A 14,713-nucleotide genomic window follows, 5' to 3' on the forward strand; every position below is an offset into this window, starting at 1 on the left:
AATTTCAGAGATCTAGCCAGCATGCTTTTGGTACTCATTATGAGGATATCAACAGGCTCTCTAGAATCAGAAGCAATCCCAGAACTCGTTCAATACAGCTCTTAAACAGATTAGTAGTTCTCTCTCTCTTTCCCCACCCCAAAACACATGCATGCACAGTCCCAAAATCCCTGGGGTGGGAAGCTGAAGGAGCATAGAAGAGAGCTGCAATCAGAAGGCACAAGGTTTTAATAATTTCTCATGCCCTTTAAAACAAAGAAGATGCTGTACAGTCAATGATGCTGTACAGCCATTTTTCATACCTTTGAATTCTTATTACAATGCTCAGAGGACAGTATTAATCCTGGTAAGTTACTGGGTAAGTCCAGGCGTCGAAAATACCACACTAGATTCCAGAACACAATGGGATGGTGGTCCACAAAGTCTGGCACTGTTATCACATGATCCCCTTCGTTTTCTAATAAACTTTCAAGCTCCTTCCATACAACAAGAGGACTCAGGTATGGGACAGTTATGGGCTCTGGACTCTGCAAACGCCACTCCAACCCCAAAGGATCCTATTGCATATATAAAGAAATAAAAAGAAACCTTTTTTGCATTTATTATTACATTTACATTCCATCTTTTCTCTGAGGAGCTCGAAGTGGTCTTCTCCACCCCCAACCCACACATTTTACCCTCACAGAAACCCTGTGAGGTAGGTTAGGCTGAGAGACTGTGATTGGCCCAAGGTCACCCAATGTTCTTCATGGCTGTGTGGGGATTTGAACCCTCGTCTCCCAGGTTCTGGGCTGACACTCTAACCACTACCCCAGATTGGATCTCATGATTAGCTAAGCTCTACTTTACAGGTTCTTCTTCAGGAGCTACTACGGTAAAGTGGATAAGAAGAGGCAGCCTTCTCAGCTGCAACACTCTTGAGAACCTATCCTAGCGCTTACACTGATGTCCGTTAGGTGCCAGGAGAAGACCTTTTCATTTTCCTAGCCTTTTATTCTCCGATGGGCTTTAATTTGGGGAAGGGCCATGGCTCAGTGTTAAGAGCAACTGCTTTACATGCAGAAAGTTCCCAGGTGAAATCCCTAGCATCTTCTGGTAGGGCTGGGCAAAGATCCCAATCTGAAACTCTGGAGAGCTAATGCTGGTCAGTGCATCTTGAGCTAGATGGATCAATGTCCTGACTTAGTAAAAGGAAGCTTCCTATGCTCCTAATGTCCACTGTTGTTTGACTATTGTTTTATTGGGTATCATTAAAACTTAAGAGCCTGGCTGCCAGACCAAATGCCCTTTTAAGTCCAGTATCATGTTCTCCCAGTGGTCAACCAAAAGTCCCAAAGTGAAGTCCACAAACAGGACCCAAGTGCAATAGTGCTCTTTCCACTTGTGATTCTCAGCAACTGGTATTCAGAGACATACTGCCTCCAATAGTGGCGGGAGAACATGGTAGCTAGTAGCCATTGAATAGCCTTATCCTCCATGAATTAATCTAAGCCATTCAAACTGGTGACTATCACTGCCTCTTGTGGGACCAAGCTTTATAGTTTAACTCTGTGTGACACTTCTGGGATTACACCATTGGTCAAATATCCCCCCTTTGGTAATTTTTAAGCAGGACGACTAGCACCAACATGGTAAAAGCAATTGTGCTTTGCAGAATCTTTGATTGCTCTGAATATCCCAGTTAGGAAGGCAAGAAAGAAGGCCTAAGTACTTACAGCTGTCCCCTGCAATGTGGTAGGCAAGCTCCCAGTGGGAACAATGTGACTGTGCTTGTGATGCTCTGTTTCCTCCACCTCCAGGGGACTGAAGGTACTCATGCTTCGAGACAAGGCGTGGCTGGTGTGCTCAGTCCCAGCAGTATTTTGCCTTCTTGGAGGGATCTGAATGCTTCTGGCACAGGTGCTATCAGGCTCTTTGGATCTGTTACCAACAAAAGAATATTTGTAATTGTATTTTTTAATTTTACCTAAAATCACACATTTTAAAAAATCAACATTTACCCCCCCCTCTCTCTCTCACACACAACTCTACAATAAAAAGAAAAGGTAAGGTCAAACACTGTCCTGTTATTTGCTGTTCTAACACACTGCACATAGAATCCATCCTTCAATAAACCTGCTTGCCTGCTGTCTGATATATGTGCCATCCTGCTAACCGGTTCTTAGGTGGGCAGAAAATAGACTTCAGCCTAACCACTAAGCCAGAACACACTGTTTTTCTTATTCATGTATCTGAGCCATTTCATGACAACCTCCTCTCCATTTCCCCTGCATCTTCTATAATTTATCTAACTGATGGGCATAGATTATTACCGTGCCACTGTTGATTATTAATAAAAATTAGCATAATGATTCATGCTGATTTTACTGTGGTTTTCTAATTCGTATTTTGGATAGACTGTTGCTTTTCTGATGTTGCTTTATGGTTTTTATTTTTATCGCTGAATCAGGCCAAGGACCATCAAAGTCAGCATCCTCTTACCCACTTTGAGCAGTCAGGATGGAGTGGGCAACCGTGACTTGCCTGTGGGCATTTATTAAAGTATTATTAAATGCCTACAGGTCTGTCAAGTTTTTTTCTTTGACTGATTCAAAATGTGATGATTTTACCTATTTGAATGCAAGTCATCCTGAGCAGGTATTAGAGATGCTGAAAATCCTGGTGTGGGATCAGAAATGCAGGACTTTGCTGCCTGGTGGAAAAAAGATGATGGAAGCTGCATGTTCTCTGAAGATGGACTGGACTTCAGGAAATATCTATAAAAAGTACAAAAATAATAATAATGTTGCAATTAGAGGATTTTTAAACAACGCACGTTTGGAAATACGGCAAGCAAGACTCCAATGGCAAATAATCAGTTACCTTCCAGGACCCCGAAGATCTCTGATTTCGATGTTCAGGGAAGGCAAGAATTGGTTTCCGCAGAAAGGGCATGTGGTATTAAGGTTGGAATCATCGGCTGTCCAGCCTGCCATGATTTCTTCATCATGTACAAGACAGTCACAGGTGTGGCATCGTGAACAGCTTGAGATGAGGACCTGTGGAAAGCATTTCATTAAAGCCCTCAGTGCGGCTTTTGCCCCCAGGAACAAGAGAAATCCCAAATCATACCAAACTGCAATAGAAACGCAACTGAATTAATAAAACCTAGAGCTGGGCTGAAAGCGCCTCTCGGCTCTGCATCCTATTCTCTGGCTGAAAACTTCAGGGGGGGCTGGAGATTCCCATTTCAAATTGACCACCAAAGGAAATCTTAAAATACAGGAGGAAATGTTTGTAAATATTAAACTTGTTTTGGTATTTTAGATTCATTCATTGAAGTTGAAAGTCAATAATGTAATGTACACAGGGTTTGAATATGTTGCATTCTGATAGGTTACAGTGAAACATCGAGTAAAATTTTCAGTTTTTCAGGTTTTGGAGATAAAAACAGCCCAATTCCAGATGTGTTTTTGGGAAAGCAAATCTGAATTCAGTGTGGCTGACTTCTAAGTTAAGCGTGCACAGAACTGCAGTCTTATATCTGAACTGGCAGGCTGGCTAACAAAAATGCTTGCTTGTGGCCTTGTTTGCAAGGCAACTTCAACCATTTCTTTGTCATCTGCTCTTACATTTACATGCTGGAACTAAAAGGGGCTGAGCAAATAAGTAAATGTGCTCTTAACTCCCAGCCTTCCTGAGCAAAAACTGCCCTCATACCAATTAAACCAATTAAAACGTAAGTTGTCTAATCTACTAATTAAGCTAATTAAAGATTGCAGGCCTAAAACAACAACAACCAGCAGTTCAGTTTCAACACATGAATCCACCAAGGCACGAAGATGTTCAATTCAAGGTACTCAGAGATCAGCAACCTAATCCACCATCAGCATATCCTCTTTCTGTTAGTGACCTTGTTTTAAGACAGGGATGTGGAAGCTTCTGCCTTCCAAGGGCCTTTGGCCCACAGGCGGAGGAAAGGAATGAGCAGAGAAGTGAGGGCAAAGACACCTCTTTGCATGCTGTGAGCCAAATTCAGTTTGCCTCTGGGGACTTCATTTGGACAAGCAGGATGTTTTTTTTCTCTTTCACGGCTTGTTAATTCAAAGCAAAGAATGTTGGGCTGCATTCTCTTCAGCCGGCTGCATAATAGAAGCACAAATAGCAACACAGCCTGCTTCTCTGTTAATTAGAAAACAAAACAAAACCGACCCTGCTTGACCTCTCAGCATAAAGAGACTTTTGGGGGTGTCTTTCAGTCTGGGGGCTCCTGGGGGGAACTCCATAAGAGATCCCAAGAAAACGTTCATGGGGGGTGTTGGAATTCTACACCCCATAAGAGCCACAGGCCCATCTCTACAATGTATGGCTGCTAACTGAGCCTCACACCATTTTACACCATGTTCGGCTGCCCCTGAACACCAATATCATCATGTTTCCTGTAAAGGATGCTAACAATTCAGCCGGGCAAACAAGACTTGTTTGACAAGGTGAGGTGCTGCGAAGATCTGAACAAGGTGCTGATGGTAGCATAGGGATTGTTGCTGCTCAGGCAGCCTCTTAGACAGGTCATATGCCAGGCTCGGGAATATTCTCCAAGAACCACTGTCGCTGCAGACAGTGAAGTGTGGAAGGTAAAAAGGAGTGTGGAACTTCCCTGCTCTATTGGTTTGGTTCATTCTTCTATCAGCACAAAGGAAGGAAGTAGGTCAAAGTGAGGGTGGGAGATGAGGAACGGCTGGGCTCTGTGCAAGCATTGTGTATGTGATGTCACATCAGTCAATAAAACACCCGCTGCTCACTCTCATTCCCCCTCCCTCATCCTTATCAATGCTAAATAACAGAGACCAAACCAAGATATGGAAGGAAAAAGAGGAAGAACCAATTTGTATGTAGAGTTTTTAAATCTCCTAAATACTTGCCCATGGGCCAGATGAAACCAAGCAGTGGCCAGATCCGGCCTGTGGGCTGTAGGTTCCCCACCTGTTTTAAACCCTTTGAGATTTAATTACCGAGTCCTGACCTTTCCAGAGCGCAATACGGAGTTCTCCAACATTCGGCCGATCCCCTTGAGGATACCCCTCCCTGTCACTAAAATTTAATTAGCTGCCTCAATGGAAGAAAAAGCAGCTATGAGGATTTTGCTGCACTGCAGTGTCAACAAATTAGCAGCTGAATCACTCTATTTTTAGAGCTGACAAATACATTTTAGATTGATTTGCTGGCTTCTTCTACCAACAGCTTATCAGTGGGTATCAACGATTGCTCATTTGGATAGTAATGAGGCTTTTGAAGGTTCATTTGAAAGAGTAATGAAGGCCCCCTTAGCAGTAACCGGCAGAAAATCTTCCATTAATATTAGAAAGCTACATTTCTGAACTGAAGGGTCACCTACTGCCCTAAAGTGATGGCCATTCCACAGGGCAAACTAGAAAGTATATGAACCATCCTTTTCATCAGAACTAACACTAACTTAAGCAGGGAAATGTAAAGTAGAGATGAGTGGGGATAGAGCAGAGAGCTCTTTGATGAGGCAGGAGTTTCAGGAAATCAGATGTAGCACAAAAGATCTGGGTCCCATGGTCCCTTGTCTGTTTCTAGCCAGGAGGAGGAGACAACCTGTTATCTGGATACCTCCTCCACACCAAACTGAGAAAGCGAGTAACCTATCCTTTTTGCTAGTTTATATCACAAGCTGTTTAAAAAGGGGAAATGCTGTACCTCCAGTGCGTAATTCTGGAACACGCTGGTGCTGCTTGTACTGCAAGATGATACCAGCTCTGATCTGCCAGGCAAAGGAAACTTTGAAAGAGAGCCTAAAAGGCAAACAGATACTTGTTACTGCAGAAGGAAATGTTAGACTGACCCACGACGGTACTACATTGCCATGGAAAGTACAATTGTTGTAAACAGCTGTCATTCTTTATGAATAGAGCTATATAAGTACTTTTATAAATAAATAGAAATAAATAATAAAAACAGAAACATACTCTTAGAATTTGGAATATTGCTAACAAAAAGCAGAAGAGAAGAGAATGATAGGAGAGGTGGTCATCCCCAGAGGGAAACTAAAAGTTATTGCAAATTAGACATGGTGTGACGTTAGTTGCATGAATACATTGTTGTTGTTGCTGTACAAATAATAGGCAGGGAAGATCCTGAGTAGCTTCTTGTGGATAAGTTTAATTTTCTCTTTCCCTATCACTGTCTTGTGCTGTTGTTAAATAGAAGCAAACTGTTATTATATGTTTTGAATTTTACGACATTTTTTGATTTTGTTTTTTTTGCAATATTTTTTAATGGGAAATGCTTTGAGGCCTGCGTGAAATAAAGCAGTACAGTATACAATACTTCTAAATAACTGTTGTTGACATCTGTCTCTCTCAAGAGGCAATGGTGTGCACCTCCAGGGATGAAATCAAACTGCTGCATTAGCAGCACCGAAGTGGCCTCCCCATGGCACAACCTTGGGCAGTGTGTATGGAGTTCCTGGGCTGCTCAGATGGCAAGACCCGTCTCTCAGCCTCACTGATGTGGTCCGAAGGAAAGCAGAGCAATACATTTAGCACCAGCTTGGCTGACCGAGTTGCCGGAAGGAGGCATACAAGGCACCACCCAACCATCTTAGGGACTCGACTCCGGATTTGTGTAGAGTTTACTTCTCAGCGTTTTCTTCTCCAGAAGATATCGCATAAAGAAGCAGAGGATTAGGATCTGATTTTCCCTTCTCCTCGAAGGGCTACCTTTCCAGGTTAACAAGCCCCATCTTTCCCTCACTTCACTCTACAGCATGTGCAGAACCTGCTTTCTTGACTATTGGACCCACTGGTTTTGTCCACTCCATCTGCCAGAGCCTGTCTTTGTATGCAGGGGAAGTCCCTAACCCATTGAGGGTTTGAGACCCATCAGCTACCCTCACCTGGTTTAGCTGGCCAGTCGAAGCCATTCTTGGGGTGTGGTCGCTGTCGCATGCTGCCAGCTTCTAGGTGACAGCTGAGTGCAGGGTGGGGACCAAAGGTGGACAAACTATCCCAGGAGGAGCACAGTGTGTCTCTCACCAGAAGTACTACCCCTCCCCTAGCACCCCATACACCTGTTACGAAATAACTAAAATAAAATAAATAGGGGAAGAACGGAAATTTGAGAAATTTTAGGCAAACTCTTACCAGACTGAGAAAAACGCTTTGATGTGCCACTATTAGAAGCTGAACTTTCAAGACTTGTCCTACTCAAGCCAATTCCCTTTAACACAGAGGAGGCGTTCTCTTGAGGAGAGGAGTTGCTTTCAAGATCATTGCAGACTTCCTCATCAGTCAGGGAGGCAGTTTCTGAATCAAGGGCCCCAAGGGATGAAATGCTTGCTCGGTCTGAGTTTTGATCCTGAAAACAAGAATAGGAATGTTTTCTGTGCTCAAAGGCCTCATAGAAAGTATCTGGAAGAAATACTACCACCAATACCAACAGAACCAAGCTGGATCGTCTTCTAGAATAACTGCTTTGAACATCCAAGTTGACTTCTATTAACTGGTAGTGAAAAGCTGAGTGCCAAGCAACCTGACTCATGTACAGTATATAGTTAACAAATGAAGACTGAATATCTCCTGCAATGGTTATCATATAGATGACACTTTCAATGTCTCATCACATTCCAAAATTTATTGGCTGTTGGAGAGCAAAAATCTTTTCCTCTTTCAGGATGAAAAATTTGATCAATGCAATAACAACAATTTACTTGTCCCTACAATGCAAGAAGAAAGAGGGCCCTGTTGATTTATTTTGCAACCATTTTCCTTCTCTGTGTTTGACATAACTATTATTTTCTTTCCTCTTGGAGTCTCCCAGAGGAAAGTCAGGTCTGTCAGTCTCAGTGTGATTTACATGCACCTGGCTCTCAAATCACCGGATTTGTATGCATACCCAAATCTTTGCTGAAAACATTTTTATCATCTTCAGTGACAGGGCAAGTTTCTCACACACCTGCACTGCGCAAAAGAGCTGGACACCACAGTTTGAGAACTGCTGTACTACAGGAGCCATTTTTGTTCCCCTTGCACCCAGCAATGTTTTAAGAAGCTTACCTTTGCTGATGCTGCATACGTAGTAAACTTTGAGTACCACTTGCTGGCCTTCTCAGCAACCCCTTTCCCTGCAGAAAACATGCTGGTCTTTAGAACGTCAAAGGTAGGTGTTAGCAGTGTATCCAAGTTGAACGCAGTTGGAGAGGCAAGAGCTATTGCGCCAGCTGTATCCTGAGATTGTCCCCTGGACAGACTATGAGGAGAAAATACTGGAGAGGACCAAAGTCTGTCCCTTCTCCTTTCTTCATTTTTTATGTGGTAGCTTTTGGATTTGGTAAGGTTCGCCAGTCTGGGTGAGTTTGGAGGAAGGCTAGATCTCCGGCATGGCTGAGCCAACGTTGGACTCTTTTTGTTGGTGTTCTTGTCACTGTAGGCCATTTGCAAATCTATGCTTGGTGTACGGTTTGTTAAGGGGCTGCTCATATTGTTCATATACATTTCTATTTCTTCAGCTAAATCTCGCCTTGCAGACGGGGTTGAGGCACTTCTGTCCTCATCATCATCCTCTTCTTCTTTCTGTTGTTCTGTTTCAGCAGCCAGCAAGGAAAGTGGATCAAATCCCATCTCAACACCAGTTTTCTCAACAAGCTTCACTGGAAAGCTGATGGCTCGCTGAATCCTCTTGGGCTTTTTATGTAACAGCTTCACAGTCTTCACTGGAAAAGGTTCATTATCCAAATCTTCCAAATCAAATATGACAGGAGACTCTGTTTTGTCCACAAAACTGTCCTCATAGGGAGCATCCTCATCACTGGATTCTTTCTCCAAGTTCCCTCTCTTACTGGGTCCCAAGGAAGACTGCCTGATGTTGAGAGTGTTGGGCCTTTTTCTCTTCTCAAACACTTTAGAAAGAATTTTTGCATCCACTCCTAGTTTTTCAATGATTTGTTCTGGACTTGCCTCCTGGTTAATATGGTTTTTCATGAGTTCTATCAGAGCATCTCCACTCAGATTACGGTTCCTGTTTCTCCAAACTATCCGTTTCTGATCCAATTCAGCTGCATTTAAGTGCCTGCTTCTTAAGCTTTCAACTTTAGTAACTCTTGTTTTGTTGATATCCTCAAAGCAAGAGAATAACAATCCTGCAGAGCTTTCTGCAAGAGGGGGAAACACACACAAATCCAGGGAAGTTGAGTTACTTTAGTCACAAAGCAAAGCAGTGAAGAAATTGCCATAAAGCCTAGATATCTCTAACATGTGTAGGAGTTTTATGATAGAATGGGGACCCTTATGTACTACCATATTAATACAGAATTCTGTTAACAGTCCTGGGGAAAAAATATCTGGCCCTCTTATGAATGAATGCATGCAATGGGATTGTTGTCTTACAGAAAATAAATGAGTCAAAACCATCAATTCGTAAGAATCAACTGCACCAGCTTACCTCTGCCGATCTCTCCTGCTGTATCTGCTACTTTGCCAATTTTATCATTCAGGCGAACAATCCTTGACACAGGCTTAGCTCTATTCGAATTTTGATAATTTAATGAAGGAAGGCAGTCACCACTTCCCTTTCCACTTTCTACTTCAGATACTGTATACAAAGACAATATACATATATCACTTGTCAAGAGTTGAGCTTGCTCTCAGTAAATGCTAGAAAAAGACATGCATTAACCATAAGCCATCTCCCCATGTTGTTAGGTATTCAAAAGTCAAACTAGCATACCATGTAGACCCCCTCACACTTCTTTACTGCTCGCAGGGCAGGCTGGTTTGCATATATTACATGTTTCCGTATGATACTGTGCATGTGTGTAGGTGCTAGCATGGTGCATTATCAGCAAGGGAACATGGCAGCTGAAACCTGCGCAGCAGAATCTCTTAGCAGTAAGTACACATGACAAGTGATTGCCATATAGTAGCAGGGAGGAGGGCAGTGGCAGGAGGTGATATTCAGGGGTCAGCAAACTTTTTCAGCAGGGGGCCGGTCCACTGTACCTCAGACCTTGTGGGGGGCCGGACTATATTTTGGAAAAAAATATATGAACGAATTCCTATGCTCCACAAATAACCCAGAGATGCATTTTAAATAAAAGGACACATTCTACTCATGTAAAAACACCAGGCAGGCCCCACAAATAACCTAGAGATGCATATTAAATAAAAGGACACATCTACTCATGTAAAAACATGCTGATTCCTGGATTGTCCGTGGGCTGGATTTAGAAGGCGATTGGGCCGCATCCGGCCCCCGGGCCTTAGTTTGGGAACCCCTGGTGATATTGCTTATGCGCTTATTCCCAGCTTAGACTGGTTCTCCAACTACAGTCATTCCTGGATTGGGATAGCCTCAGTTACCCATAGTCTGGTGGCCTCCCACTTGGACTACTGTAATGTGATCTATGTGAGGCTGCCCTTGAAGGTAGTCCTGAGGCTGCAGCTAATACAGAATGCTGCTGCTAGGTTAATAAGTGGGGCAACCTAATGGGACTAGGTGTCACGTGTACTTAAGACACAACACTGGGTGTCAATGAGCTATTTGGCCCAATTCAAGGTATTAGTATTTACACCCGAGGCCCTAAGTGGCACGGGACTCAAGTACCAAAACAGTGCCAAGGTGCTTCAATCTCCCTTACTATTAACTTTTAGGAGAAATTATAAAACATTCCTGTTTACCTAGGCATTGGATGGCTGAAAATCCTGGTCTGTGGCAACCCTGGAATTATTAGTCAAAGAGGAGGTGGTAGCTTTTAGGAGTTTTAAACTGTTGTTACAGGTTGCTCTTAATTGGATTTAGAAGTTTTAATTGTATTGCTTTTGCACTGTTATGTTTGCTGCCCTGGGCTCCTTTGGAGGAAAGTGCTGGATATAAATTTTATTAATAATAGCAGCACCACCACACAATTTAACATTGATTTAGAAATGTGCACACACACACATCCCTGTAAAAATCTAGGTTCTTTGATCCGTTATGCAACTGAGTAACAAAGTCTTCATGCTCTTCCCAGAAGCACAGAAAATCTGTACTTTTCACCAGAGGCAAAAAACCAAGTTTTTCATGTCTGTTTTAAGACTCATAATAGATTAAAATCCCCTGCAGGCGTAACCATCTTTCCAAACCTCCTAAATTCAAATGTGCATAAATTCACTCTATGAAAACATAGAGGTTGTTATAGTTCTACATCATATGCATTTGCTCCAGTGAACATTCAGCCAATAATAAAAAGGGCCGAGAGAATAATGGTGAAGAAAGAAGAAAGCCATTTGCCTTATTGACTCTCTTCTTTGTCTTTGCATTTGCCTAGCAGTGCTTGTGGAAGGTATTCATTTTAATTTTATATATTGCATTACAGTGCATTGATAAACCAAGGCACCCAAGGGGGCTAACAATTAAAAATACTGACACCAAAAGGTGTGGCTGCCCCAATAGTTCTCCCAAGCTGCTGGTGGTCTATGATGCAACATGGCACAGAAATACACCAGTAAAGGGATATTCAAAAGAGAGGCAGTGCAGAAAAGTTGGAATCAAAACAACCCCAAAGGAACAAAGGAACAGAATTTAGGCAACATAACAAGTATCAATACTTGATACTTACAAGAACTAGAGTCACTCTCTTTCTTCTCTTCCTTTTGCTCACCATTCCTCTGAGCAGTGGCTTTCCCTTGTTTAGCTGCTGCTTTCGATAGCCTGTATAACAGATCTGAATGTTCCCCTATCATAAGAAAAAGGATTTAAAAAAATTAACAATACATTTTTACTATAAAAAGAATGCCAAGCAGAAAGGGAACAATGGGATGCTGTTGCGATGAAATATAGAGGTGATACTGTTTGTAAAAGTGACCATTTGTTTGAATGAGGAAACTCAGTAGTAAAACATTTCCAGAAACTTGGGGGACTTTTTGGTGACTAAAGACTGTCCTCAGTTAATAGGGCGGTTCTGCTTTTAGAGACTGCCTGTATTTTTTGCGTGGCACTGATTATTAGAAAGAAGACCCTTGGTTCCAGTACCTGTATGGCTGCAGTTAGGAAGGATGTAAGAAGCTGTTTGTGAGAAAAGGGATTTTTACCCTTCTGAATTATGAAATTCAGTAAGACCAGTGCTTTTTTTTGGGGGGGGGGTTGCAGACTCCTGAGTAAGACTGTCTTACCAGATAAATCTAGACGACAGCCAGTAACTTAATCTCTGCCAAAATGCCAGTCTAGAATTTATGTATTATGGACCACTGTGACTTGTACAGGGAAGAAGCATGGTTCAGTGGTTGAGGATCTACTTTGCACGCTGAAGGTCCTGGGTTTGGTCCCCTGTGCCATCTCCAAGCAGAGCTGAGAATGTTCCCTGTCTGAAACCATGGAGAGCTGCTGCTGGCCTGTGTAATTAGTGCTGACCTCGATGGACCAATGCAGCTTCCTATGTGTCTAATATTTTGAGATAGCAATGCGAATAAATCTCTAAATATTTGTTCCCCGTAGTTTTACCAGAGAGACCCAGGATTCTAACCATTCCTCTTCCATCAGCGTCTCTTCCTCATTGTGTCATATAGCTCATCGTATTTTCAAGAGGTACACGCAGCAGAATGTGCTACATAGCTGAGGCCCTATCAGTCATGTTAGTCTGGATAAGACACCCCTGGTTTTTGTGTCATCCATTACAGCAATTACAACACTGAATAGAATATGCTGCATAAATTAAGACTGATTTTGAAATCTGGGCATTTCTACCAATTGAGAGCAGTTACATTTGCAGAGCTACAAACCAAAAAACGCATAAAAACTCCTACCAGAAAGAACTTTGTGGATGCCATTTGCAGGTTGCTTCCTTAGAACTCTTTTAAACTGAGCTATTCCTAAGACAACGTTTCTTATCTTCGTCCACAGAAAATAGCCACTTCGATTGCTTGACGGCCAAGTACTTTCCAAAACAGCCTGTAATAACAGTAAAGGAAATTAATTAAATCACACAGCCTAAGGATCTTGGAGTAGTGCACTTTCAGTTATCCCATTCTATATTAAAACAATCCAATGATCAACTTGTTCCAAAAATGTCATGGCTAAAAAGGATTTTGAGACCTGGGTTTCCCTGGTCTCATTCTGGGCAAGACCACCTGCACTATACATTTAAATCAGTATTGTGCCACTTTAAATAGCCACAGCTTCCTCCTAAGAATTCTGGAAACGGTAGTTCGTTAAGAGTGCTGAGAATTATTAGGTGACCTCCATTTCCCCCATGGATCTACCATTTTCAAGAGACATTGTTTGTTAAACCACTCTGAGAACTGTGTTAAAAAAAGAGAACAGATGGATAAAAATCCAAACCATGTCTGTAGTCATGCATACATATACTCTGTGCATTTTTTCTCACTTTCCTACTCATATTGAAACACTGCCCCTCAATGAGGCCAAACATAGATTCACAAAATGTTTAGGGGTATGCGTACTCCTGCATCCCCCCAGGAAAAAAGCACTGCATATACTATAGTTTGCTGAAATCAGACATTGGCCAATTGATCATTAACTATCTTTACTAAACATTATTTTTCCAGTACTAAAATGCAAGGCTTTCAAATAATTAACAAACATTTACCTTATTATAATAACCATATGTAATGGCATTGGGGTCAACTCCAGCTTTTTTCATTTCAAAAAGGACTCTCACTGCTAGCACAGGCTGGCCATATTGTCCACATAACTGCATCAACAACCGGTAGCATACCTGAAAAAAACCAAGATTCTCCTTGTCAGATAAAATAATAATAATAATAATAATAATAATAATAATAATAATAATAATGCATTATTTATATGCCGCCCATCTGACTGGGTTGTCCCAGCCACTCTGGGCGGCTGCCAACAAAAGATAATAAAAGCACAATACAAATTCATTCTCAAGAAACTTGCTAACTTAGGGCCATCATCATATTTCAGAAAAGACATCCATTTATGTCAGGATCCCATCTAACCTAGACACTGGAGAGACCTCTATAAAGGAAAAGGCTTGGGGTCTCATAGAGAACCCTAAAAACCTAGAGGAACTTGCAGCAGTGCAGATGTGGCCTGAAGAGACCCATATTAGGGATTCCTCAGCTCCCACAAGAACCTCTCCAACCCCATTCTGAGCCTTTCCTTCATCCTCAACTCCCCCCTACCATCCCACAGGCCTTTTACCTCGTCAGGTGGATCAATCTTTTTCGAGTGCATTTTCCGCAGCACATCATAGGCTGTCCTCAAAGCCCTCACTTTGGAATGGCACACCTTGACATAGGCAGGAAGGCAGATAAACCAGAGGCCATAGCAGTGGCGCAGCAAGCACCTAGACCACATCTGAGGGATGGAGGAATACCTCTTGGCTATCTTGTGGGCCGACTTGATTTCCTGCAAAGACACATTGAAAATATTGTGTTTTAGGTATGTTACACTTTTTAAAATCCTCTTCACATCCACAGAAGGGATATAAGCATGAGGCAGATCCTCACTTGAATTATTTCAGTAACAGCTCTGCAACTATCGACTGCTGCACACTCTTCGCTGGAGGCCACAAAATTGTGGAACGAATTCAGTTGGTCTGCGAGACTCAGTGGTTGTCTGGCAATACAAACAACTAGCAGCTTTTCACGTGGTCACAGAGAGCCTCAGGAATAAATTAGATGATACACAAGGGATCTGTGATCAGGTCTCCCAGTGTTTTCTTCTAAGCTTAAATACAGCTGCTAGGGGG

At 42.3% G+C, this 14,713-nt stretch overlaps 1 protein-coding gene across 3 annotated transcripts in view; it reads right to left on the reverse strand.

The window, feature by feature from the left end:
* Positions 1–14,713, reverse strand: part of DENND4A (DENN domain containing 4A) — a 63,714-nt gene that overhangs the window by 8,942 nt on the left and 40,059 nt on the right. For all 3 annotated transcript variants that reach the window (XM_035131081.2, XM_035131080.2, XM_035131083.2), the window contains exons 16-27: positions 14,164–14,370; positions 13,583–13,711; positions 12,780–12,924; positions 11,597–11,713; positions 9,442–9,591; positions 8,058–9,151; positions 7,146–7,359; positions 5,701–5,795; positions 2,863–3,038; positions 2,610–2,756; positions 1,716–1,920; positions 303–557 (exon numbers count right to left, since the gene is read on the reverse strand). In XM_035131081.2, coding sequence (XP_034986972.2) covers positions 303–557; positions 1,716–1,920; positions 2,610–2,756; positions 2,863–3,038; positions 5,701–5,795; positions 7,146–7,359; positions 8,058–9,151; positions 9,442–9,591; positions 11,597–11,713; positions 12,780–12,924; positions 13,583–13,711; positions 14,164–14,370 — 2,934 coding nt within the window. The remainder of the gene's footprint in view (positions 1–302; positions 558–1,715; positions 1,921–2,609; positions 2,757–2,862; positions 3,039–5,700; positions 5,796–7,145; positions 7,360–8,057; positions 9,152–9,441; positions 9,592–11,596; positions 11,714–12,779; positions 12,925–13,582; positions 13,712–14,163; positions 14,371–14,713) is intronic.

The sequence above is a fragment of the Zootoca vivipara genome, chromosome 14, assembly GCF_963506605.1.
Source record: "Zootoca vivipara chromosome 14, rZooViv1.1, whole genome shotgun sequence".
Lineage (NCBI taxonomy): Eukaryota > Metazoa > Chordata > Lepidosauria > Squamata > Lacertidae > Zootoca > Zootoca vivipara.